General features: G+C 40.2%; 2 protein-coding genes across 3 annotated transcripts in view; one reads left to right on the top strand and one right to left on the bottom strand.

Annotated features, from left to right (window-relative positions):
• Nucleotides 1-4,577, top strand: part of sik2b (salt-inducible kinase 2b) — a 48,238-nt gene extending 43,661 nt beyond the window's left edge. For both annotated transcript variants that reach the window (XM_027173936.2, XM_027173935.2), the window contains exons 13-15: nt 494-595; nt 1,888-1,976; nt 2,402-4,577. In XM_027173936.2, coding sequence (XP_027029737.1) covers nt 494-595; nt 1,888-1,976; nt 2,402-2,924 — 714 coding nt within the window. In that variant the 3' untranslated portion in view covers nt 2,925-4,577. The remainder of the gene's footprint in view (nt 1-493; nt 596-1,887; nt 1,977-2,401) is intronic.
• Nucleotides 4,578-9,101: 4,524 nt separating this feature from the next.
• ppp2r1bb (protein phosphatase 2, regulatory subunit A, beta b) lies at nt 9,102-21,676 on the bottom strand. The gene is made up of 15 exons (XM_027173974.2): nt 21,518-21,676; nt 19,168-19,258; nt 18,962-19,062; nt 18,237-18,469; nt 17,979-18,126; nt 17,605-17,760; nt 16,704-16,818; nt 16,517-16,587; nt 14,952-15,086; nt 13,535-13,708; nt 12,958-13,018; nt 11,481-11,635; nt 10,630-10,772; nt 10,460-10,551; nt 9,102-10,368 (listed from the first exon to the last, which is right to left on the bottom strand). Exons 1-15 carry the CDS (start codon nt 21,593-21,595, stop codon nt 10,352-10,354), a joined length of 1,770 nt encoding a protein of 589 aa, XP_027029775.1. The 5' UTR covers nt 21,596-21,676; the 3' UTR covers nt 9,102-10,351.
• Between the last annotated feature and the right edge of the window lie 1,271 nt (nt 21,677-22,947).

Raw genomic sequence — 22,947 nt, 5'->3', positions numbered from 1 at the left:
GCACCCGATCAGAAACAGTACCTGCCTCGTGTCATTTGAAAACCAGGACGAAGCAACACTTGACTTTGGCATCAGGCAGAAAAACACCGAACATCACGGAAGCACGCAATGTAGCGAGGGGGAAATACATGACACTGGAAAATTTGCATAGGTTGCGCCTCTCGAATGTCTAGACAACTACATGACATAGTTAAAATAGGTGCAGAACAGCAGACTGGTGTAAAAACATGAGATAAGGCATCATTTAAAGTAGTTATGCTGTATTTATTCAGTCGTGCTTGTTGATGGCACGGATATGCAAATAAGAACACGGGGTTTAGGAATTTACAGTATGAAACGTCAGATTATGAATGGCTGGGATTAACGGTCACCCCGGGGAAAGTATGAGCAATGTGAAACGTTAAACAAAATAACCCAGGATTCTGTTTACCAGGAGTTTACATTCACCCAGGGGGAACAAGTTCAAGTGTGATAAGCCCTTATTTCCATGCAGGGAGGTGGATGCCATCAGCATGATATGGCGCTGTTCTCAGGCGGACCTTCACTCACCAGGAGACAGAGTCTGGAGCCTCAGTACCCCACCCATAGAATGCCGGTAATGCTGTTTTATTGTTTTATTTTTATATATATATATATATATATATATATATATATAATATTTATTTCTCTTTTTTCATTCCAAAGTATTTTCTTTCACAGGATCTGTAGCATACACATTACTAACAAGAATTTTGAGACTTCCCTTTACTTTACTGAGAAGCAAACAGAAACCTTCTTTGTTTGAAGCTTGCATGAAATAGAAGCTTACGGGCATTTCATGAACTAAAATGCATGACTGTATAATGCAGAATCATAGCAAAGCTGTCCTAGGGTGCATCCTTTCATTTATTCCTTCAACTGCAGTGAGAGCTTAAAGGTGGGGTCTCCATTGTTTGAGAAATGCTTCAGAAAACTGTGTTGGGCCACCAAACAAAACAAAAACAAAAAAATGTGTAGCCAATGAGCAGAAAAGGGCGGGTCTTGTCAATATGCAGCGGAGAGAGTGTTCAGTGCGCATGTGTGACATTAGCAGAAAGCTAGTGAAACATTGACATGGCGGATAAAAACAAAGAAAGAAAACGAATAAAGGCTTAGAAGTAGGACCCGTTAATATAGGATCAGCTTTCCAACACTGGAGAGAACTGAACATCTTCTGCGTGAAACGGAGATAAACCTTTCACGGTCACACAGTACTACGAAAACACATTTGTATTACCATAGTATTACTCTTTGAGTTCATTTATTGATAAAAATATCCCCTCGGCCAGCTGCCCCAACAGGTCCCGCCATAATAGTTGTCTGGTGTATGTGTGGGCGGAGCTATCAAAACAGTGGTGGGACCCATTTGGGTTATGGGCGTGTTTGCTTTGGTACGGAGACCCCACCTTTAAGGGTCCACCTTACAAACAAACATATCTTCAGTTGCACCTACAGGCAGGTTACAGTAGCCAGTCCACCTACATGCATGTTTCCATAAGGTGGGAGGAACTGGAGAACTCCACAGGAAAGCCTGATGGACACAGGGAGAACTGCACACAGACAGTACCTTAGAATATAATCGAGAGCAGGGTGGTGGTGACTCTACCCATGTGTTATGCAATAAACTTTGTATAAATAATGCTTTGTCGAATTCTTTTCTTGAGCATCTCTAATCAAAATAAAAGTTGAATGAACAGTTTATGAAAATGTGTTTTGTGAAAACCGTTACACCCCAAGTGTTTTTGCGCAAGCAAGTTTTATGCCCTTTTCTCATATGTCACTCTCATACAAACACAATCATTTCTTTAAGGTTTTCATGTGACATATTTTCCATCAGTTTATTCATTTATATTCCACACCCATCAACAGAAACCGAACCTGATGGCAAGCCCTGGGAGCTGCCATATGTTCTGTAAAGAGACCCCACGCAGCCTAGAACAGCAGTTGGCTGAGCACAGGTACACACACTTCACCTCACTTCACTGCTTCCACATAGCTTATGTTTACTCACTGACCACAGTCACTATTTATTGTGCACTTGCTCATTCTTGCTATAATCCAGTTAACCAACCATGTGGCAGCAGCCAAATGTGTACAGTCACAACCATGAAGCCCAATAAACCGAACATGAATTTTGGTGAACCCGTGTGTACTGTAGCATCATATTCCAGTTCTTGTATTAGGAACCATGATGTGGTCTTCAAGGCATCTTTGAGAAGCTTTTCTCTGCATCAGCACATATCAAGTTACCACAAGCCCTCCTCTGTCACCTTAAGCCAGTTTCCTCTGAGTTCTGTTGAATCTCTAATTGCAGGAATGAACAGATGTTGCTAATAAAGTGCTCAGTTAGAGTAAAATATAATATAAGTCTGTATTTCCACAGGTTGCAACAGAAGAGACTGTATCTTCAGAAGCAGTCCCAATTGCAGGCCTACTTTAACCAGATGCACATAGTGGATGGGACGTATGCTTCTTGCCCACCAATCAGCCATCAGGACTCTCAAAGCTCCATATCACACCAGCAGCAGAATACACAGCCTTTCAGTCCTATGATGGAGCCCAGCACTGATACCTTGAGCTATGACCCTTACCTGGGTCACTACCCCCAGCTGCAGCACTCCTCTCTTTCCCCCGTTATTTCTGCCCAGCTCCAGAGTCAGCATCCCTACAGCTACCCACCGCATGAGCAGGGCCACTCTCAGCTTGGGGAGGTTCTGTACCAGGAGCACTATGACCCCCCGCTGGAGCCTGGCCAGCCTCCTCCTCCTCCTCCTCTGTGCGCAGTAGCAGGTGTGGCATCACCTCCTGCACCAGGGTATGAAGGACTCAAAATGGCAGACGCATTTGCAGACGCAGAGATGATGGAGACAGTAGACTCGCAGCACGGCTTTGTGCTGGTCAAATAGTCCTGATGGAACACGAGAGGTACACAGTATTACCTTGAGATCTGATTTCGGAGAAGGGAGAACGGGGGAAAAGGAAACAGGTACAGCAGCTGACCACAGTTTGCGGAAAAACAAGAACTTTTTGAAGGAATCTTTTTCGGTTCAACCTGATTTCTCCTGAACTCCTCTCTAGTGCCCGTGATCTTCCAGGAAAAAGTTATTGAAGGAGCATGGCTGGACCCGTGAAAGCGATCTCCTCATCCTGGACTGATGAACAGCCGTGCTAATTCAAGCTGGATGTTTTTGCATAGCATCCACAGCTGAGCTACGCACCCAGCGGAGCCTGAACCCAAACTCATGTGACACTTGGTATTGACATAGAATAAATGTTTCCTCTCTCGTCATCTTCCTTTGTGGGCCGTCTTCGAGGATGAAACTCGCTCAATTTGCACCCCTTTTTACGTGCAGTGTTCAAACCTCTACAGCAATACTGAAGCAATAGAATCATGCTGGACTGAACAAAGCCATATGTTGGGACAAGCTGCAGTTCAAGACTGTCCTGTGTCACAGCCACTTTGGTTTCATCCCATTATCCATGAGTACAGATTATCTGTCATATAGTAGTGTTACTTGCTGGTAGGAACTGTGCAGAACTAATCACGGCAAGGCAAAATGGGACGAATCACGACGGCCTTTTTATGCCGTCGATTAACAGGGAGGAGCGGAATCATGGACGAACGTCTGCGTTCACCATGCGAGTTTTTCCACTGAAATCCTCCGACTCTGACACTACATGGACGTCTGAAGGAATGTGTTAATATAAAAGGTTTCATTGGAAATTTTAGTCACTTAACACTGGATTATGGCCAACTGATCATGTTCATTCTTTTTTTTTTTTAGCATTTAGCAAATCTACTTGAATAGGGTATGTGATTACAAAAATCTGGCAAATAGGAGAAACATGTAAAGGTTTCGAAATGTTGATGCTTCGCAGCAGAGGCTAGCTCATGGCCAACACGAGTGATTCTGCAACACTTTGGGGTTTTTTTCCCGTAAAAGGAAATGTAGCAAATGTGGATGTAGCAGTCCAACCTGCTCTGTTAGTCCCGTCAGCTAAAACCAAGAGACGCTGAATCCTGCTCTTGTCAGTGACAACAACAAGCCGCTTTGTCTGATGCCTCGTGATACTCGGTGCTTGTTGTACACTTTTGTAGAAATCAGTGGCTCAGAAGAGCTTATACAAAATAAGGAATCCTTTTTTTGCGTGATCGTGTTCAGTGTGCCTTTTCATTAATCTTCCTAAATTAAGACTCAAATAGGTCCCCCCCCTATAAAATCACAGGATTTGAGTGGAAACCATTTTTTTTTTGTGTTTTTTGCTTTTAAGGTACAAAAACCAAAGTCCTCTCCACACTTTCCCTGTAGGAGGTCACCATGTGAAGGCGCTTTTTGTTTAGTTCCTAGACAGTGCTTTTCTTTGTCAATCAGTATACACAGTTGAAAAGAATTGATAGCAATATTTGTTATGAATAGTTAACAAAAATCTTGAATGTTTGACAGTATCATAATCACATTTCCTGCTGCCAAAAAAAATCCCGTTCAACATTTAGGCTCATTGTTGTGACCACACATAAGCTAACTTGCAGTCAAGATTAAAAAGGTTTGTGAACAACAGTTGTTATTTGTGTGTTTAAAAATGTACCCATGATTTGGGGAACGGTTTGTATATTCACTAGTATGACAAGAATGAATGTCATATTTCTGGATTTTCTCCTCACCCACTAGCTAACACTCATCTATCATACGACGCCTACAAGAAACAACCTAAACGGTTAAAATGTTACCACATGCGTCCTCAGAGAAGCCAACCTGAGCCTCTTTTTAAACTTCTGCTCATGCTGCATCACGTGAGTTCCTAGACAGCCGCTCCAAAACAAATTCCGACTCGACTGTCACAGCTTTTCTAAGATATAGCAAATTCTTAACAAACTAGCATTTAAACCACGCTCATTCTTCTTTAAAGAGCTTATTTCTGGTCAGTGGAATAATGGGACGTCAGTCTAATCATACACACAAGCATTCTCTCTCTCTCTCTCACACACACACTCAGAGGCCACAAAGGGACAATTTAAAAGGAGTTACACAGTGTGTCAAGCTGAAACAGTTCATGAATGAATGAATGGAGTAAATGTGTCAAATGTGGCACCTAGTACTGTACTCCAGTGTTAAGAAACCTGCTCCTTTGTTCCACAAGCCTCAAATTAGTCCTCTAGCATAAAAGTAATCTAGACTCGGCTCGAACACGGAACCGGAAAAAATCCTAGAATTATAAATCCTACATTATTTATAATTATTTTTATTTATAATTATTTTTAATTATAAATAATAAAAAATCCTACAATTTTTGAAGAATTTCAGCGGAGATCATTCATCAGGCTGTGTTGATCGAACACTGACTCTGCGCTGAACTTTTCCACTTTTATTGAGAAATGAAACCAAAGGCTTGCTTTATAAATGCTCCCATAGAAGCTGTGACAGCTGGAGATAAAGTCAGTAAGCAGTGATGTAAAAGTCACATCTCCAGGCTGCGTTCCAGACAAGAATACTCAAACGTTTGTTTTCCTTCCTTTACATTCTTAGTGACACCTCAAGGAGCCTTTTTTTTTCCTAAATGTACCACGGAGCAGGTGGAGTGGCCACTTTTCCTAGCTAACCTCACCTGCATGGTTTTAATTAAGTCAGATTTGTTTAAAGTTGTAATCGTTTTCATTGTCAAAGCAAACTAATATGACATTTGTGTGTGCGGGTCACGTAATTTAGGCCGCTAGAGCTTCGGGCCAAACTAAACTCGAGATATCAACTCTATTTTTCTTATTCATAGTGTGATTACCTCTGATACAGGTTTTTGTACCTTACCCTGATAAGAATATAAAGTACGATAAACATGTTTACTTGAAACTTAGATATACATTAAAGGTGGGATATCCGATATTTGAGAAATGATACTGAAAACTGCGTTCGGCCACAAAAACAAAACATGTAGCCAATGAGCAGAAAGGGGCGGGGTCTTGTCAATATGGGCAGAGAGAGTGTACATTGCGCATGTGTGCATATTCACAGATAGGAGTTTCCCCGAGTCAATAACTCCTGAGCTAAACGCTGTTACTACACAAAACGCGGTTGTAGCTGCTCCTCTACATTACTACGATAGAAAAGAGGTGTTATTTGTGTAGTAACAGCGTTTAGCTCAGGAGTTATTGACTCGGGAAACTCCAATCTGTGAATATGCGGTTCTTCCCGCTCCTTCAGTTCTCTCCAGCGCCGGAAAGGTGATCCTGTATTAACACGTCCTACTTCTTGCCTCATCGTAAGCCTTTCTTCACTTTCTTTCTTTGTTTTTATCCTCCATGTCAATGTTAAAACCACCTTCTGCTAATGTCACACATGTGCACTGAACACTCTCCACCCATTTTGACAAGACCCGCCCCTTTCTGCTCATTGGCTACATATTTGTTTTGATTTTTGTTTAGCCTTCAGCCCGACTCAGTTTTCTGAAGCATTTCTCAAAAATTGGTTACCCTACCTTTAAGGTCTAAGGGCAGTTATTGTGAGATCAGTGATGGTTTTCGATAATTCTCCAATTGGACTCAAACCAATCTGTGAATCTTTTTAAAAAAAAAAATTACATTAAAAATACTTCTGCTCATGCTGCATTACAGGACCGTGGAATCTCGTTGGAAGAAAATGCTATCTACCCTCTTCCACATACATGAGCTCAAACATCCTTTGCTCCAGAACAAGTTCTGACCAATCCTACTCAACTATAGCAGTTTGCGATATTTTCCATGTTTAGCAATGTTGAACCAAGTTACTCAGACAAAGCTAAATGTATTTTTGTTTCTACTTTAAAATACACAACTTGTACTGTTATCATTTTTTTTTTAAGAGCTAAATTCTGGTCAACGGAATAACGGGATGCCAGTGCAATCAGAAACACCCAAGCATTCACACACTCAGTGACCACAAATATGCCATTATTTTGGGTGTCTGTTTTGGCACAATAGGACCATGTTTTAAGTAACAACCCTGTCAAAAAAATTACCACTAGCTCAATAATGGAAAGAAGCACTTTTAAAATATTTTAAAACCCCCAACAATGATGGCCCAATGGAAGAAAAAATACTTTGCCCAACATTCACACCTAACTAGATAGCTGACCTTGAACTAGCGTTGGTAAAGTGGATTTAAAGGTGGTTGAAATGCCTTTCTTGGCTGAACAGAATTGGAAAAAACAACACTGAAAGTGTTTTGTTTAAAACTTTGTTCATTTGAAATTTAAAGCACTGTTCTGTAGGTAACAGTGAAATTGTCCTCTCCCTTGAGCTTTTATCTTGCTTAATGTGCTCAGCACTGTGGGGGTGCAATAACTACAACATTTGTTCCCGAAACAAATCACTCGCAGCCCAAATAATTGCATCCAAGCCCCAGGTCCTAGCTATTCCTGGCTATTCCAGTGGCACCCAATGGTATAGTCTAATTAAACAAGTAAATGATCTTGAATCCAAAAGAGCCTTATAGAAATTTGGTGCCGTTCATTAACGCTTCTGATTTAACGTCCCGCTGTGTCCCAGTTGCACAACATTGTACGCAGCATTTCACTATTTGAAGTATTTAAATGCAAGCACAATTCCACAGAGCTGGTTAAAGCATTTGCACACCAAGAAGCTCGTCCTATCCATTTCTCTCTCCAACTCATCGACCTCCACACGGCATCCTCTAGCCACACAAGTAATTAATCTTACATCAGCTGTCTCACCATGGCAACAGGCCAGAAAGAAACCAGACCAACTGGCACGCTTTGCCAAGATGTGAGAGAAGTCTGACAGAAGGATTATGCCAGATGAGGCCAAATAAAATCTAACCGTAACGTCAAAGAAGGAACAGTGGAGATCGGACACCACAAAAAGGAAGTCTTCGTATAGACAGGAGGTGGCACTTGCATGCTTAGGAAATACATATGCTTTGGAAAGAGGTTAGCAGGGAAGCAGTGGAATGGGTACAGAGAGCAGTCAGATTAATGACAGGAAGGAGAGAGAAGCTTAAATAAATAAATCGTTCTGCCATTTATCATACTGTGAGCAGCAAAAAGAGACAATTCCTAACAGAGCTAACATTGAGTCCAGAAAATATCAAATTACTGTCAAGTAAGACAATTCTATATACATGACGGATCGAATCATACATTTTAATGTGTAAAAACAATGTAAAATCAAGCAGGATGTCCCAGTGCTGTATTTCTCTTACACAACAGCAGTTTGCCACTTTTTTCATTACACTTTACTACTCTTGAAGCGGCTGTGATGCTTGCCAAGGTCACCAGAGTAAATACAGTACGTCCTTAAATGGATTACCATTTACAAAATTTAGCTTCGTTTAAAAACAGAAATAATCTTGCTTTATTAGACTTTATTACTGTTCATTAGAAAATAATGCATAAAGACTTCAATGCAACTTTCCAACTCTGATTAGAACACCTTTGGAAATTGCTAAATATTTACTAGTGTGTAGTTTTTTTTTTCTCAGCTATACAACCATTTATGGTATAAAAGTTATGTAAATTAGTATGTACCACAAGCAGGAGACTGAAATCTGCATTCAAGCAGCAAATTAAATAGCATTTTTCCCCTGTTTGCTAACGGATGTAGATTTGTATCTCTGATTCCCTCTCAGCGCAGCTGTGATTGCGTAATGCTGAAGCAGACAGTAACATCTGAAAACAATCGGCCACGGTGGCCCATCTCATGCTGACAGGAAGCAGAAGGCCAGATTGCTGATGTGTCCCTCACACACACACACACACACTATCTTTCTACACTACCCAGTCTAAGACTTCTCACCTGCATGTGAAAGTTAGTGTATACAATCCCTGGCAATTGGGATCATGTAAGAATTATCACTGAAAAGAAGAGCAGAAATCAGATTGGTTGATTAGGCAACTCGCTGAAAGCAACCCGTCAAAGCAGTAATAAAAATCTGATAGAGAAAAGATATCACGCACTATAACAGCATCTGCAAATCGAAGACTGACTAACCATCCATTTTTAACGCACACAGAATATCAAATCATTGGCACAAAGGATGCCAAGAGCTTAAAGTTTAAGTGTGTGTACATATGCAAAGACTTGAATACACTCCATATGACATGAAGAGCAGAACCTGTGTTTATTCAATTTATTTGGTTCCAAAAGTACAGTAAAGTAGTTTAAAAAGGGGTACTCATGATACTGAACATGAACAAAAGGTTTACTCAGGATCTGATGCTATAGCCGTTTATAATGGTAAAAATAATACATCCTTTCCCTCTGTCCCCTTTAAAAGAATTCATCAGCCTTCCAGAGGTTGAGTACAAGATATTGTCATGACCTGCTTATTAAGAAGCATGGCGGATGTTGGACAGTGTTTGTTTTCCCCTCACATATTGCTGATCATCGGTACTTAATCATCTTAAACACATGCCCACTGCTATACAGGTCATTTTTTTCATTACACAAACAAAGTCACACGTTTCCACTGAAAGAAATTTTTTTTTTTTTTTACACCTAAACATACAACCTCTTAAAAATCTAAATGCATTCCTAACTATCATTGGCACATATAAGACCCAGAGGACTGGAAAAAGGACCCAAAAACAAAACAAATGCAAATGAAACCAGATAAACTAACGCAAGGGCGACATCTGTTACAGGAGAAATTACACAATGCAATGGTCCCGTGTTGAATAGCGAAGCACCACATGCTGAGAGCTCTACCAAAAGAAAAACATTTCACATTGACTGCATGAGCTTCGGTCTGCGAAAAGCAGGGCTTTAACGTGGACGTGTTCCGAATTTTAGCTAAGAAACGGCTCTTAAAAGAAGACAGAGGTAGTTGGGAGGATTTTACTTATGGATAATTACTTTACTAAAGCGCATAAGAGACGATTTTAGTCTTAAAAATGGTCAATAAGTGGTTAAGGGATTTTTCCAGTTATTGACCATGTTCCTGAAAACACAAACTGTGTTCCTGTGCTAAATGCTTTCATAAATGTTACCTAATCCTGGTCCTTAAGTCCTTCTTCTCTGCACACTTTAGGAGTTTTCCTGGCTCTCGCCACACCCAGCTCAGCTCAATGGTGTTTAATGAGTGAGATAGAGAGAGCGAGGAGAACACGGACATGTGGTGCAGGACAACACACTATCCCATCATGCATTACCTAACTCCAGTGTCACTGTGGTTGAAGCAGAAATTTACAGCACGAGCATGGGTGCACCCTTTGATCAGTCAATACCATGGAGAGTAAATACGAGCTACACAGACTTTAGTACACAACCATTCAAAAATCACCAATAAATAGAATGCAAGTAGTCTTGCTTTGTTGTGGTTGATCTGGTAAACCCAAGGAGAGATGTTCAGGCCAAGGCAAGAACTGTGAAGAAAAGCAGAGAGAATTGAGGTGAATGAAAGGGGAAAACAGTGATAAGTAGTCTTTCTCTAGGAGAGCAATACAGGACACGTACCACTTATAGCTTCCTGAGCAAAGTATTTCACGTCCATATCTTGGTCTGTGGCGAGCTTCTCTAAAACTGGCTTCACCTCCGTTTGCAGGGAGCTGAGAAACAAAGTGGTGTGTGAGACTTCTTTCAAAGGAAAGGATGTAGAGAGGCAGGCAGATTTACAACCAACTTACTTGTTGTCTACAACTGGTCCGATTTTCTGTAGGCATTTGGCCACGTTAAAGCGCACGTTGGCAACTTGGTCATTGGACATCTTTAAGACAATGGGTAGCATATGTTTGGTGGTGATCTCCTGCCCACAGGCCTCACAAAGGGCCTAGAAGGCAAACAAATACGGAAAAAGGTGTTTAAACAAAATCAGGTCTCTCATCTCAGTCTTGTACCCTGAAAGGTTTACAACATTCAGGTCTTAAAATGTTTCACATTTGCACAGCTCCAACTGGCATGAAGGCAAACGCCATGACTTTAAAAAGCTAATAAGTTCTTAATAGTTAAGACTTATAATAAACCTAGATTCATCTGTGTTTATTCTTGTAATCCGGTTCCATAAAAACGAGTAAGCCAACACACTGTGACAAAGTTGTGTGTGTTACGGTTGAAGTAGAACTCAAGTGGTCGGCACGGTGCCCTAACATCAACCCCATTGAACACCGTGGGACAAACTGACCTGACATCAGTGCCTGATCTCACTAAAGCTCCTATGGCTGAATGAGAAAAAACTCTCAAAAGCCATGCTTCAGAATCTACAGGAAAGTCTTCCCAGGACAGCTCAGGTTATTAGAACATTAATTATGATTAATAAGGACATATGGGTATGAGGTGAGGTATGGGGTCAGGTGTCTATAAACATCTGGCAATATATAGTGTAGATTATTGTATTTAGATCATTCTAATTACAAAAATATTAAAAGCAAGCATTGGGACATGATTAAACCTAAAGAGCTGAAAACATATACAAGGAGGAGGGGATTCAAAATTAAAAGCCCTCTTCATAAACATCGGCCCACATGACACATTAACTCACATTGATGCAGAAGAGCGTGGTCATCCTGTGCAGGTAGTTGGGGTCGTTAGCCATGCCAAGCACTTTGGGCACGATGGTGTTCTGAGCCCATTCTGCTCCAAACTTCTCCACCAGCTTCATGAGGTTACAAGTGGCTGCCTCCCGGATAGCATAAACTGAGAATTTTTAAAACAAAAACACATACATGAGATGTAGTGTGACTTTAACTGTTATGAGAACAAGCAGAAAACTGTGGCCCAGTCTGCTGCGCTTATGCAAGAGGTCTGGCCTACTGAGACTGACAGACACGAACATTCCTGTGATGTAACCCATCTGGTCCTGTCTGCATGCCCATAGAAAACTGGCTGTTTTACAGATACAAGCAAAATACATCTGAAAAAAATGTTTAGACCAGTCCACTCAGTCAGACACATGAGTGTGATGTATACAACGCTAAAGCAGCATGAGTATCAATCCATTAACATGACCTTAAACAAAAGTTTAAACCAAAGCAGTAAACCATTAACTCTAGTGTGCGGCAAGTTATAAACAACTTTGACCAGAAATAATTTAAGTTGGGGGAAAAAAGGAAGAGTGTATGAATCAAGGTCAGACCCAGACTTGACCTTGATTCACATCTACGCTGTGAAAGCGCTTGTGATGGAGCCAGCGCAGCTCTTCAAAGCTACTAAAGCAGAGGAGCCAAGCCAGGCCAGCGAGCTGACCTACATACTGAGCGGTGGCTTTTCCTGTGGGCCGACCACACAGCAGGCAGGAAAGTGGTTAGTATGAGGTGTACGGGGCAGTGTCGGAGACGAGGGAAACAAGAAAAGAGAAATACAAACAAAAACCAAAACATTGGTTTATTTACAATCGTCAATTTACAAATTGGGTAAAATTAACAATCGTCCAAGAAAAAAGTTGAAGGAGGCAGAGCACACATTTTGAGAGAGACGGAGGAAAAAGGCAGCACTATCTGCCATTTCCTGGGTGCTGCCGGATTCTTATCAGACCTCTCAGAGCACAAAGAGTGAAAGCTGCCGAGAAGCACGTCTCCCTCTTACTCCTCTTTTTGGCGGGAGCAGGGGGTGGGCGGGGGGAGGGACGAGAGACAGGCAGAATAAACAGCAGCTCTCTTTCCTAATCCAATCAGCAATGTGCAGAGTATGATAGTGTGCGAGAAATGTGTCTACCTAGGGGCTATAAATGTAGTACATTATTCTTACAATAAACTGACCACACACAAACATTTCAAAATTATGAAACTTTACATCAATGCAAGTCCAGCACCAAACAGTAAAATGAAGGGCTTTGGTTAGAGCGCAAGTTTCTGACGACACCAGATGGAGAGACTCTCAGGACTAGATAAACCTACATGGTTATCCACTGAAAAACTGTATAAGGTACAAAATTCCTCTGCTCATACAATGCAGCTTCTCACATTTAACACACACAGAGAACTGAGCCTTTTAGCACAATGCAGTGCTAGCAGACTTACCATGGTCTACCAGCCACGCCATGCACAGAGAATTCAGCTTCTCATCAAAGAACTCCACTCCCTATGTAAATAATGGAATAAGGGGGGGGGGGGGGGGGGGGGGGGGGGTGTTACATCAGAAAGTTATGCAACTTTCTACTGTAATCATTCCAGCTTTATCAGAGAAAATTAAAATGCCTAAAAAGAAATAGCAAATATGTTAGATACAACACAAAGCTAAAGATATGTTGCTTCTGTGTAACAAAACAACTCTTATCACCATGATTAAAAGACTTTTTTGAGGAAGTGCAGGCTGAAAAACTAAACATTTTCAGGAAAGGTCTGTGTTTGTCCCATCAGTGATGTTCAGCTCATGATCCACATAAACTACTGCTTGGGCACAACTTGAAAGAGGGATTGAAATAAGCACTAATGATCCAAATCGGTTTCTCTAATCAGGAAACAAAACATTTTAGCAGGAAAAATCCAGACAGAAATCAAGCTGGAATGAGAAACAACTAACATTTTTTTTAAAACAATTCTGGCATGTATTCAATTTTACTTTGCAGCATAGGTGTGAAGGGTGGGATGAACTCACCAACTGGCCGGCTAGCAGTGGCATGTACTCAATGATGGCCAGACGCACCCTCCATTTGGCATCTTCAGCTAATTCCACAATAGCAGGCAGCAGAGACTGGGAAAGCTGGCGAATGCCTATCACCTCGTTCACACAGTCCAGGTTGGAGATGATGTTCAGACGCACTTCGGGACACTGCACGCAAAAAAAACGTCTTACTTTGTCTGATTCAAACTGTTTGGTATCCTGATAAACAAAAATCCTGTATGCGAGACTAACAATACACAAATCTTTATTTTAAAATTAAAAAAAGAAAACCTCTCTGCAGGGCTCATAACATTTTTTAAGGCCCAGATATAAATATGGCAGCAAACCACAAATTTAATCATGAAGTATCGTTGGCATATTACAAGACACAACTAAACATACTTCTTTCATGTAGGAGCTTAAAAAATTCCTCTATTCGGCCAAAATGACGAAATGTGTGCAGTTCGTTAAACAAAACAATAAAAAAAAAAAAGGCTTTAATATATTTTTTAAAAGGTTACATGAGGACTCAACTCCAGATTTTGTGGCAGGTCTCATACATTTGCCAGACCTCACATGACTTGCTACCAAATGCGATACTGTGATGAGTGACTCAAACCCAGACATCACTCTAGTTTGCCAAACACGAGGTTGGACATAAGCAGCCAATGGAAACATGCTGAAGGACAGAATTTGTGGACTCCAGGTCTAAACATTTTGAAAGCAAATGTTTGACTTTCAAGAGTAAGCCAATAAAGCAGAGGAAAACACAAACACAGGAGGCAGGCTTCTGGAAAGAACCTCATCTAAATGTTTTGACTTTGGCAGGCGATCAAATTTACAACAGGGTCAAAGGCTGAGGCGGTTTCAAACAGAAGGAAAAATGAAACTGTTGACCAGAAAATGTCTGACTGATACTCTCCAACATGTGATGCTTTTTGTAAACATCATTCAAGAGTCATGTGGTGATTACAGGTAAGTCAGTCAGGAGCTTGAGGGATGAGAACAGTGATCTTCAAACAGACCTGTTTATTAACCTGCTTTCTAAGTCTGGTGGTGACTTTCACAACTGAAACCGTCCATACCGTGCAATTCACCAGCCCCTTCATCTATAAAAGTCTTCTCATTTCCAGACATCGGTCATGCTATTTTTTTAATGATCAATTAATACTAATACTAGTCAAATAGTTGCAATAAAAATGGTCATGACTATTTTCCAAGCAATGAATCAGTCTTCTTTAATACTTTCACTAAATATCGGCTATGTTTATTATCTTGGTATGTCATCACACAAACTTTAATTACTGTTAAATTACCAAATAAAAAGACTTATGGGAGAAAACAGAACCTGCACGTGCTTGTAATGTGTGCAGAAGAGAGAGAGAGGGTGGGCAGGGGCCCAGTGTGCTACCTCGTCCTTCAGCTGGGCCAGGAAAAGAGGCAGCAGATGCTCCACGGTGTTGTCCTTGCCCAGGATAGTGGAGAGCCCCATGATGACAGAGGCCAGGGCAGACTTCACATGCTGATTTGTGTCTGACACCAGCTCCTGTCGGACAAGCGTGAGGAGAGAGATGAGGGGAAAACAAATTATCCAATTCATTCTCAAGTGCTTCGAATCAGAGACATGGTGATTACCTTGTGCTGAAGAGCACATCTCTACATAACCTTTTAATTACAAATCACAACAATACTAAGGGTTGGCAGAGATGGCACAAGACGTGATGGTAAAACAATCAGGGGTTCAAAGCAGAGACTCTAGGTCATGTTTCACTGAGCTGCACAGGGCTACAGCTGACTGCTTATCGAGTTTGTTGACAAGCTGAGCGGGAAAATGTTTAGAACTGGAAAGAGAGCAAGCAAGCGAATAGATAATCAAAACATCAAGCAGGTGAGACTCGAGTCTAAATGTGAGCAACAACATGGTCTCATGTTTCCAGAATTAAATAAATAAATAAAATAAGTAAATAAAAGTTAATGCTTCTGCTCCTATTATTCAGCACAAGTAGCTCATCAATCCATCCACCATTCTTCTATTCAAAGTGGTATAAATGTAAAAAGTAAATGTCAACCCCATTTGTTTAAGAATTTATCTAGTCCTTGGCCATAACTTAATGTCCAAATGATGGACCGATGTATAGATTACAGTATCCAGTCTAAAGCTTACATTTTAATGGCAGTTTTTTTTTCGTAATGCAGAGTTGGTGATTTACAGAACGAAGTTACATTTTTTACACCATACAGCAATGGATGCTTGTCACAATTCAAGAAACCTGCAACCGAGTGTTTACTGAAAAATCATGGAAAGCTGCTGGATGGAAGTATAAATGTGCCCTGATTGGTATTTTATAAGCTTCGGTAAACCCAGTAACCTGAGCAGCTATAAATAAACTGATTATTTTTTCATGACGCACACCAAACCAAAGCACACGTCAGGCTTTCATCACTTCAAGGTGCAGAGGCAGTCAAATTCCAACTACCTAAACATAGGCAACAAATACTATCCCAGCACAGGGCTGAGGAATACAGGAACACTGCCGCTGAACTAAAGGTTTCAAGACTCTACGAAAAAGCTTATTCCAAAATGAGGATGTAAGGCTAAGCTGCAGCAACTGGGAGATTATACAGCGAGATTATCAAGCTATTCGGGAATATCAAACTATTAGGTATCAACAGTGACCCCTGCTGCCCGTAAACTCCAGGGTACCTGAAGACTGATATCGAGCTGACTTGGGTTATTACATTTCCATCTCTAGTCAGATGTGAAAACGTAATAAAGTTAAAACAGTAACCCTGCATGAACTACAAAAATCACTGGACTTGTACAAGGGACTTAGCCTTACATAACCCTGTTTGTTTTTTTTGCATGCATGCACATGCAGTGACCTCCTGCAGTTTAGTTTATAGGCTTCGATGTTTAAAAGCTTACATCATGCTGCCCACCTGATAATGATGAAATAAGCATTAAAAACAGTTTACCTTGACACAAGGCAGGACGTGATTCATGATGATATTCTCTCGGCTGTCTTCTGGCAAATTTTCACAGAATTCTGTGTACAAGGAGGGGAAAAACATAAAAGATGGAAATGCATGCCAAACCTGGTATCACCCATATTACTTCTGCTTCTTGTTGAACTATTTGGCAATAGGGAACAGCCTTGCTTACCTTTCACTTTATTTGCAGCTGCAGCCCGCACCTCTGCCTCACAATCTTTCAGTAAACTCTGAAATGCTGGGACCAAATCGTTCTTGGTGATTTCTGGACCCACTGCTTTTTGCAACTTAAACATACAAACAAAATAAACCAGAATCTATTATTTCATAAATTTAAATGGATGCAAAATGAACATGTCCACAATGTTACATTTTTGATCAATACACTTTTGCGATCAATACACTTATCTGTAGCCATGTATATATCTGAGCTTAAATAAAGCAACTCAAACATGAACACGGAATAAATCGCTAAAGAAATGTTGACAAAGATTATATTAAAAGATGAGACACAGCAGATAATACTGTGCACTTCTGATGTCCTGATACAGAAACACAGAAAATGCTATTTCCCTTTCAGTTTTTATAGACAAAACAAGCATATTTTACTTTGTTTGTTTTTTAGTAAACTAATAATCCATTTCATTTCCCTCCACTAAGACTTTGGTAGCATGCAGACTTTTTGATTACATGACACCATCTAGTCACTGGTTCTAGTGTGTGGGATTCTGAAGAGCATGCAGGAGTGATGTTTTTTTAATTTCCTCAAAAGGTGTACACCAAATATGCTGGGACAGCTTCTTAATAAAATAATCCCTACTAATAAGCTACTTTGACAACTATCTAGAAGATCATAAGAAACATTTCAGCACTGTGTGGATCTGGTAGCCTAGTGGTTAATGTGTTAGAAGGTTGAGATTTCAAATCCCAGGCCCACCAATCGGTCACTGCTGGGCCCCTGAGCCAGGCCCTTAGCCTTCAATTGCTCAGTTGTACAAAATGACAAAGAATTAAGTCACTCTGGATAAGGGCGCCTGCCAAATGCTGCAAATGTAAATGTTATAAAAGCCTACCTCAGAGAACTTGTCTGCCACCATGTAGCGCACCCTCCATGACTTATCCTCAGCAGCCTGGCGCAGTGTGGGCATCACAAGACCCTCCAGGTCTTCCTGAGGCAGCAGGGTAGCAATGCTGACGCAAGCTTCGACTGCTAGAAGACGCACAGAGTCCTAAAACATAGCAAAGAACACTGTAAAACGCATCTTAAGTACCTGTAAATACCTTATGTGCATAAAGCAGGGGTTCATGGATGATTATGTTATTGGCACTAAGACACTGCAGAAATCATAACTGAAAATAAGAAACTGACTAGAGAACAATTCTTATTAATAATGCAAAATTTTTATTTTGATTATTTTTACTCAAGTGTGTGAGCATGTGTGTTTACCTGCTCGTCGGAAGCCAGTGCTGTAAAAAGTGGGATGATGTCACTCTTTACATAATCCAGCTCCAGCACCTTGGCAAACTCGCCCAGTTTGGAAGCAGCAGCACGTCTCACCATGGGGGTATCATCTGAGCAAAGGGTACGAAAGTACCTACAGAAACAACCGCAATACTTCAGCACACCTTTACTGTATACTAAACCTCAAATATAGCATAAGTTAACTATGTACAAATGCAATAACTAAAAACAAGATATGCTCACTGGCGGATCTCGGCCTTGACAGTGCTGGAGACACGTGGGTAGCAGACACTGAACAGGCCACAGGCAGAGGTGCGGGATGTGAACCAGTCACCGCTAGCCAGTCGTTTCACTAGGGGCTCAAAGTGCACCTCCAAGTCTACAGGGGAGTGCTCCTGAGAGATTTTGCGCAGTGACTCCACGGCTTTATCTCGAACCACAGTCTCCTCCACAGTGGCCAGGCTCTCTAGAGGTGGCTGTGGAAGAAAGAGCGGTGTGCTGAATTAAAGATGCATTCTGCCTGACAGGAGGATATACTGTTCTTCTGCTTACGAATTGAAATAAATCATTAAGTTCTAGTGGCTTATAAGATAAACAAAAGAGGTTTAAACAAAGAATGTAAACTGTTTATTACTTCTGCATCCTAAAACGTTTACATTCAAAAACATATCTGTTTTCTTTGGCATGTCCATAGTTTTCCCTTTCATTTTAATTCTTCTTATTGTTCTTTAATTGTTCTTATTATTGCTTGTTTTAGTGTGAATTATATTGTTTAATTATCATTATCTCTTATTTTAGTATCATTTTTTTGTATCATTTTTTTTCTGTGTATTTTTACTAACACTTACTGTACAGCACTGGTCAGTCCTATGGCTGTTTTAAATTTGCTATATAAATAAAGTGAGAGAAAAAAAAAACCTTTACATTCATCTTTTTTTATTTTCAGTTTCTGTATTTAAAAATCTTACCAGGAGGCAGTGCACATACTCTGGCCCACCGACCAGCATGGTGAAGTTCCCCAGCTGCTCAGCCAGGGCAAGTAGCACCTCATCCTCATCATAAATGGTGTCTACATGAAAACAGAAGACTGCATTAGCACATCAGGCACCGATAATTACTAAACTAAGATCCTAGAATTTACATTATGTATGTAATAGAGACCAAAATGGCATACCAGTCAGGAAGGGCAGGAGCTCTGTGCGTGTCCTCTCAACACCCAGGGCCAATGCAATAGTCGACAGCTTTTTGATGCTGTTCAAGCGCAACTGCAGATAAAAGAATGGGGATTTAACTCAGAAACCAGAAAAAACTTAATGACAAAGGATATATAGCCTATCATTATCTTCTATTTCCTTAATGTTCATATTAATAAAAGGAAATTTTGAATCATTATTGACTTGCAAGAGGATAACATTTATTCTCGTTTGATCTATTAAAAATAATTAAAAAACGTCAAACTGCACCTCTTAACCTTGATGCAAGAGCACCCCCTCCTCCGCAATTAGTAAACAAACGCCTCCCACACCAATCCACCCACCCCAATAAGGGAGTTTGGGAGTCCCTCCCATTTATAGCATTCATTTCAAACACTAATCTAGATCTCAACTCAGAAACTGGTGGGTTAACAACCGTTTACGAGTTGAAGCGAATGTGGCTGTGCTGTGAAAACATTGCCATGAAAAAGTGATGGATTGGGGAAACCTGTCCTTTAAAGAAGGGTCAGATTTGAGATCTTCTGATCTATAACAATAATAACTGTATGGGATCTTACACACACCAGATCTTGGACAAGGAAATAAGACAATCTCTGTTGTTTCACCTCATAATGCAAATGAAGCTTTTAGAGAGTTTTCTTTATGTCCACATGTAAGGAAATCTTTGATATCCATCAGCCCATATCCAGAGGCTTAATATAGGTAGCAAAAAAGGGGTACAGGTGCCTTGGTTTACCTGAATCAATCCTTTACTCGGGTTACTGTTTTTCCCGCTAGGGTACAATAAACTGACCATAACGCTGTGTTCATGACCAAGTGGGAACTGTGACTTCCCAGCAGGTAAGAGCTGTCTAAACAGCTCTCCAACCCATAATTCCTACCCAGAAATTCAGAGCTTTGACTTCTCCAAGTGGTGATGTTATTTCTACATGGTAACACCCAGAATGAACAATATGATCAAGAAATAATGTCACGATTTAAGATTTTTATACAGTTTTGAGTTCTGTTTTATATTACAAATGACTAAATATATGTGTATGGGAGCCTAGTAGGTGAGGTGTTGGACAACCGAATGGAAGGTCATGAGTTTGAAGCCCCAATTCCTCCAAGCTGCTATGGCTGGGCACCTGAGCAATGCACTTCACCCTCAATTGCTCAGTTAAACAAAAAGACAAGTCACTCTGGATAATGGCATCTTCCAAATAATGTAAATGGGTGATGTTTCATCATATTGATTTTTTTGGGGGGTAGTTTTCAGTATTGTAAACAGCAAATTTTCACCTCCATGTCAAAAATAATTTAAGCACAAACCATCACAACTCTTTAATTCCAGATTTTGTAAACAAAAATAAGAGACTCAAAGTATGACCATATTTAGTTTTGACTTCGTATGGACAAAGGTTTGAAAAATCCCAGAAGTCTCGTATGCAGCACAGGTCATAGGTTCCCAACCGTGGTGCTGGAGCATGCCTGTAGTACACATTTTTGTGCTTTCCCTGCGTGCAGCACACCTAAATTGATCAGCTAATGAACTGCACTTCCTGAGTTGTGCCACAGGTAAACGTGTGTGAATTGTGTGTCCTGTGATCCAGGTTGTTCCTCGGATTCCTCTGGATCCACTAAAGCTCTTACTGAAAATGAATGGATTATCACTTTCCTTGATTATTATTCCTTGTACTCTCCAGAACTAACAATGCCTATTGCTTATACAAAAAAAATATTTTGTATTCCTAATCTCTAATCTCGATTTAAATCGCCAGGTGGAAGTATAAGCGGTGGTGAAAAACAAGGAAAGGTATATTGGCTGAAATATTACTTCATTAATAGCATAAAAGTATTCAACTCCATCATTGACGCTAGGATATCAAGATGCTGGAACGTTGGCTAATTAACATTGCTTTAGAACGGTGTAGCAGATGAGCTACATAGCAGCTGAATAACCGGCTAGCATCTTAGCATAGCGCTCCCAGGAAAACATAATAAGCAGGCTGACTAGCTAGCTTGATAAATGGTTAATCATCTGGCCACAAAACGAAAAAACACAACAAAAACAAACTCCAAATATATCTAATTAGTGACCAGCGCAGTGAGTCAACGATATTCCACAGTTTAGGACCATGGCACTTTTTATAATATTCAAGAAAAACCATCAAACAGACGCTAGTCATTTGAATGCTACCTTAGCAGAAATGCTACTAGCAGCGTTAGCTAGCAAACATTAGTCACAGATTCACAATTAAAAAAACTATTTTAGAAGCTAAATTAAGCCATAGGCGTTGTTAGACAATGTTACATAAATATTTCTCATACTTGGACATCTTCGTTCCTTAATTCGTCGATTAAAACAGCAATAGGATACAGCGAATCGTCTCCCTCTGCACCGGCCATTTTGGATTTTAGGCTTGGTTCCGCTGTGCAACTGCGCAGGCGCAACTTCAACCCTGTTCTGCAGTGGTCTGGGACAGAAATCCCGCCAAATTAAAAGAGCTTTATACCACATCTTGGATAGAGACACGTTTATAATTTCATTAATAAACAAAATATTGACTAAAATAAACAGTGCTCGAAATGTAAAATGCAGAACAACAAACTCCAAAAGTTTTGGCACCGTTTAAACCACATATCCTACCTTCTGCCTAATGCTAATGACTGAAATGTTTTGTTTACAAAAACAAAAAGTTTGTCAGTGAACAAACTGTAATAGGCTTATAAATGTAATTCACAATCAAAGCTGTGTCAAAGAAGTCAGGTCTGATTCAGGAGGAAATTTGGACGTCTACCACAAGCAAGCTTAAATACATTAAAACCAATTTCATCCTTAATTTAGACATAATAGTACTGTGATATTGGGAACAGACCTAAAGTGCTTAGGCATTCAGTTTTGTCACAAGTTCATTTTTACTAGTTTTCACCATTTTAACTCATGATGGTGAGGTCAGGAAAGCACACTCAAGTTCTTACACTTAACACGGTGGTAGGAGGCCGCTTTGTTATGCTGGGACAGGTTTTATGTCATCCCAGTGAAGGGAAAGTGTAATGCTACACCGTACAAAGACACTCTAGACCATTGTGTACTTCCAACTTTACACTCACAAATTGCAGTGCATTTGTATTCCTTTTCTTTTTGACAGCCATTTGTTTTGGGAAGTCATGGCCTAATGGTTACACCATTGTGTGCTTCCAACTTTGCGGAAGCAGTTTGGGGGATGACCCGCATGGATGCTATTTAAAGACATTTCTTAAATATTAACATCTTTAATTACATTTCATGAGTAATATTTTTGTTTAACATAGATTAAAGTTTCTTTAAGAATATAATATAATAGTCATTAATGCCTTAAAGTGTTCATAAACATAGTTCTAGAGAGCCAAAATATAATTTCAGACATGAAAAATATAATACAGTGCAAACATTGCTTTATATCTCTCCTACTGCAAAATGCATTGGATGCATGAATCATTGATTGTATCTGCATTTGCTTATATAGGAAGCTAGTTGAGGCAGAAAAAGTGCAATATGCTTTTTTAAGATGGAGTGGGAGTGTACGCTTTTACCACATAAACACCAAAGAGTTAAGAGCTAATCTTAACATTATCTAAGAAATCCAGTTTAATCCACTACTAGCTAGCATGTGAAAATCACAAATAATAAACCTTCTCATACTGTACACTTAGGAAGATATACTAGAAACTACTTTCAGTAATGCATAATGCCATTCTCTGTGCACAGTTGTAGCCAT

This window comes from Tachysurus fulvidraco, chromosome 11, assembly GCF_022655615.1.
Source record: "Tachysurus fulvidraco isolate hzauxx_2018 chromosome 11, HZAU_PFXX_2.0, whole genome shotgun sequence".
In the NCBI taxonomy this organism is placed as follows: Eukaryota; Metazoa; Chordata; class Actinopteri; order Siluriformes; family Bagridae; genus Tachysurus; species Tachysurus fulvidraco.
The sequence above is the reverse complement of the archived record's forward strand: the minus strand, read 5'-3'. Positions and strand labels throughout refer to the sequence as shown.

Bases quoted from the DNA above. Each gene is read 5' to 3' on its own strand.
- ppp2r1bb (XM_027173974.2), bottom strand. From the start codon at position 21,595: ATGGCCGGTGCAGAGGGAGACGATTCGCTGTATCCTATTGCTGTTTTA. The intron at 19,259-21,517 runs GTATGAGAAATA...TTTTATCTGCAG, and splicing joins TAAGGAACGAAGATGTCCAA to TTGCGCTTGAACAGCATCAA. The intron at 10,773-11,480 runs GTGAGTTAATGT...TTTGCCTTCTAG, and splicing joins CCACGCTCTTCTGCATCAAT to GCCCTTTGTGAGGCCTGTGG.